Here is a 4,317-nt window from a genome sequence, read left to right as displayed (position 1 = left end):
CTAAATCTCTCTTTGTAAAACAAATTGAACATGTTACTTGATTTAAAAAATGAAGTCACATCTTTTCTTGGCATATTAAGGATTTACATATGCAAAAATTAAAATCTCAGTTACAAACAAAATATTCCTATATTCCCAAGTTTAGATTACATTATAAGCTTTGAGAGAGTTTTCAAATGATAAAATAAAATATTACATGTGAACCTGCTTGATTTATATTAAAAACATAATGCGATAATTACTTCAAGTTAAAAAAGAAATCCATTAATATTTCCCCCTTTTTCTAGAATATTCACTACCACACCATGAACACATAATATGACATATCAATTGCCATCATTAAGTACATTCAACAGTATTTTTCACAACATGAAAATTTTTCCTCTTTGTTATGAATTATTTGTTCTTAAAACTGTCACAGAATTAAAGAGAATTGATATTTTGCTGATGAACCTTGATGCTCTTATAAAAATTTAGTTTTAGTTCCAAATCATCTCCCTCCATGCAAACCCTCCCCCACACATTGAATAAGCAAGAAACACAATATCAAATATACACATGCAGTAATGCAAAACATTTCTAGGAGTCATGGTACAGAAAAAATCTGAAAAGGAATTGAAGACAAAAATATGCTTCGATCTGAAATCAGAGTCTGTCTGTCTATCTGGACGTGGATAGCATTTTTCTTCAAACCATCATTATTGCAAAGAAACAAAAACAACAACCAAAATGTGTTTTTTAATGCTATTGACACATAGTTTACATTTTTTCTTTAGAAATTCAGGATCATCTTAGACACAAAAAACAAAGTTTTAGGAACTTATCATATTTTTGATCATTTATATTTTTTCACCTTTCATCACTTCTTTTCTGAAACATTGGGTGACCAGAAAATCCATTACCTTACAGTGGGACATCACTTTTCTGTTCCAAAGCTTCCTCATGGCATTTTTCATTTCTCTGTTTCTCAAGGTATAGATCAAGGGGTTCAACATAGGAGTGATGATGGTATAAAAGACAGCAAGAGATTTATCAATAGGAAAGGTACAGACAGGCCTATCATACATGAAAATACAAGGGACAAAGAAAAAGACAACAACTGTGATGTGGGAGATGCAAGTAGAAAGGGCTTTTTGTCGACCTTCTGAACTTTGGCTTTTCAAAGAGTGTAGAATGACCCCATAGGAGATTAGCAATAGGATGAAGATAATTGTGCATATTGCTCCCCCATTGGCAACCACTGAGATGCCAATTATATAGGTGTCTGTACAGGAAAGTTCCAATAAAGGGTACATGTCACAAGCAAAGTGATCAATGATATTGGGTCCACAGAATGGGAGAATAACAATACAAAGGAGCTGAACTAATGAATGCATGAACCCTCCAATCCAGGATATCACCAACAGCAGAACACATACACGCCATCTCATAATGACTAAGTAAGACAAGGGTTTACAGATGGCTACATAGCGATCATAGGCCATAAAAATGAGTAGGAAAACTTCAGCCCCACCAAAAAGGTGTTCCAGGAAGAGTTGCACCATGCAAGCTTGGAAAGAAATAGTGGCCTTTTCATAGAGCATGTCTAGGGTCATTTTAGGGACAATGATAGTGGAATAGACAGCATCCATAAAAGAAAAGAAAGCAAGAAAGAAATACATAGGGGACCTCAAGCTCTTACTTCCAATGACAGTCATGATAATCAGAATGTTGCCCATCATAGTTAAAAGGTAGATAATTAAGAACAGAGCAAATAGTATTTTTTGTACTTCAGGATTCTGAGTGAGACCTAGAAGGACAAATTCAGTGACATTTTTCCTGTTTTCCATCTTTTATTTTTTTTTTGGTGGGGGTGTGATGAGAGTAAGTGTTTATTAGATATATTGTAGTTATGAGAGTCTAGAGTGTAGTTCTCACATTTGCCCCTTTTTAATACTGGTTACAATACATTACCTGTTACAGAGGGCTTTTTGTAGTGGGGGGAGGAAAGAATGAATGATGTGTATCCTATTTACAAATTTTAATCTCACATACAAAATTTGGTTATTCTTCTGTAGTGTCAGCAGTCAAATGTTGACCTATAAAGATAATTATGAAACATAAATATTTTATTCACCTACTTTTTATGTCATTTTTATTGCTCTGTATAGTTCTCCACATCTGAAAGTATATGTAAAAAGACTTAGTCATAGTTTCCCTTCTTTGTAACAAAGGGAATAAGGCACACATTCTCATGTATTTCCTGTGACATATTTGATCACTGTAATTGCATTACATTTCAACTCTTCTTTCTACTTATATTGTTATCAACTTAGTAGAGAGTTTCCCATTTTCTGCCTATACATTCTGCTTTACTTCATAAAAGTCTAATATTTCTCTAAATTACATATATTTATCTTTTCTAATAATACAGACATGTACTGTCATATTTGAATATTCTCCAGTAAATGAACACCTATATTATTTTTAATTTTTGTTTCCATATAAAGTACTTTAAGCAATATTTTACTCTACAAGGTCATTTTACTAATATATTTTGTGGTGACAGTGAGGCAATGAGTTTCCCACCTCTAATAGCATAAGCATTTTAGTTTTTTGCTTTTTTTTTTTTGAATCACAATCTTTTAAATTGAGCTGCAAGTGTTCTTCTAAAATTTCCAAGGCACTTCCACTTAAATAACATAATTTTTTCACACAATAGAAGAAAAATAGTTGATAGTGATTCCAGTGGAAAGAAGCTAAGGCACAGAAATGTAATACTGATTCAAGAGCTCCTGATCTCCTACATGACAAGATTTATATTTTTTAAGTAATCATGTACATTTCTTAATTAATCCAAGGGTCGTTCAAATGATGCTCCATCAGCAAACAGTGAAATACTAATAGTATATTGTTTCAGTCAGTCAATTGGAATTTGTTTCATTGTGATAAAACAAATTTTTCTCCATAGTATCTTTATTAAAATGCAACTAATCCATCAAAAGATATTACTTTAAACTACTATCATATACTAAGACTGAAAGTGTACTAAATAAATTCTTGTCTTTGTTTTTTAATAAAGGGACCTATCATAGAACTAGAAAATAACTAGTATGATATAAATGTCATAAAATATTTGTTATGGCTATATAATTATTATCATCATCTCATGTTCATTAGAGATTTCTTTATGGAGGACAGGAATTGTTTTCTGCCTTTGACTTTGTCTGAAGCTCTTGCTTATTAATAACCAAAACCAGATAACTAAAACATTCTTGTGAAATCAACAGCATACACCATTTTCTGACTATTTCTGAAGCCTTATCTTTATAATTTTCTCATCTCATTGCAAAGATGTCAATTTACAATGAATGATATGAATGGCCCCATGTATTTTGCATCTTAAAATAATCACCTGAAACATTCGATTTCTTCATTTATATCCTTAATTTCATAAAGAGATTAAAAATTTGGTCAGGTGAGAATACTATCACCATGGAATTTTGTAAGTGGTTTAATTCTTTACTTTGATAAGATGAATCTTTCTCATTTCTCACTGAACTAAGTGAAAAACATTCATTCAGTTTAGGTTAGCATTTCCTTTATAATCTTAAGGCAAACCTTAGTTTAGGATAGATTCAGAAATGTGAATGACTTTTCTAAAATATTGCCTTTCCATGAAGTCAATTGGTCTTATTCCTATATTCTGACATATTTTCCTTGATGTTGAAACACATCAGCTTAGGGCAATGAAAATGCTATTTTTCTACCACTTACCATGTTGTCAGCACAGAGACAGAAAAGTGCATGGATGTCCTTTTCAGGTTAAAAGGTCTATATAGGTCTTATTATTTGCATTTTTTTTCCTTTTAATTCCCTCACATCAGTACTTTTTCCAAACAACTGCACTTTGTTAGATTTTGAAATTGTTTCTGTGTGAGTCCCTGGACACTCTTGTCCATGAAGGAGAATTTTTATCCATATTCAAGAAAATCACAATCTCATGTCTGTGAGTCATTCAAATACAGTGTTCTTAAAACTCTTTCTTCTCTAATTAAATCCTTTGGGTAATCTGCCCAGAGAACAGGAACAGTCTACATGGTCCTACAGTACAATGTCTCTGGAGCTGTCTCAGAGTTCATGACCTTAATTGAAGAGTCAAGAAAAAAAAAACAGTCCAAAGGAAAAAAAGCAGTAGAGATATCTTCAATAGAAATTATGATTTCATTGTAGAACTATGGGTATTAATAGGCTTTGTGATTTTTTTTTCTATTTTTGCACTAAATGACATCTGTGGGCTCAGGATTCTAGTCTGCTGAATAATTGATTTGCTACAGT

General features: G+C 32.1%; 1 protein-coding gene across 1 annotated transcript; it reads right to left on the bottom strand.

The window, feature by feature from the left end:
* Positions 1–839: 839 nt before the first annotated feature.
* LOC138163318 (olfactory receptor 4A47-like) lies at positions 840–3,372 on the bottom strand. Its single transcript, XM_069090855.1, has one exon. It carries the CDS (start codon positions 1,827–1,829, stop codon positions 840–842), a length of 990 nt encoding a protein of 329 aa, XP_068946956.1. The 5' UTR covers positions 1,830–3,372.
* Between the last annotated feature and the right edge of the window lie 945 nt (positions 3,373–4,317).

This window comes from Petaurus breviceps, unplaced genomic scaffold, assembly GCF_028583685.1.
Source record: "Petaurus breviceps papuanus isolate PSGF00001 unplaced genomic scaffold, PetGlider_PUasm1.0 188, whole genome shotgun sequence".
NCBI lineage: Eukaryota > Metazoa > Chordata > Mammalia > Diprotodontia > Petauridae > Petaurus > Petaurus breviceps.
Note: the sequence above shows the minus strand (reverse complement) of the source record. Positions and strands in the feature narration are given on the sequence as shown.

Coding starts and splice junctions, on each gene's coding strand:
- LOC138163318 (XM_069090855.1), bottom strand. CDS start 1,829: ATGGAAAACAGGAAAAATGTCACTGAATTTGTCCTTCTAGGTCTCACT.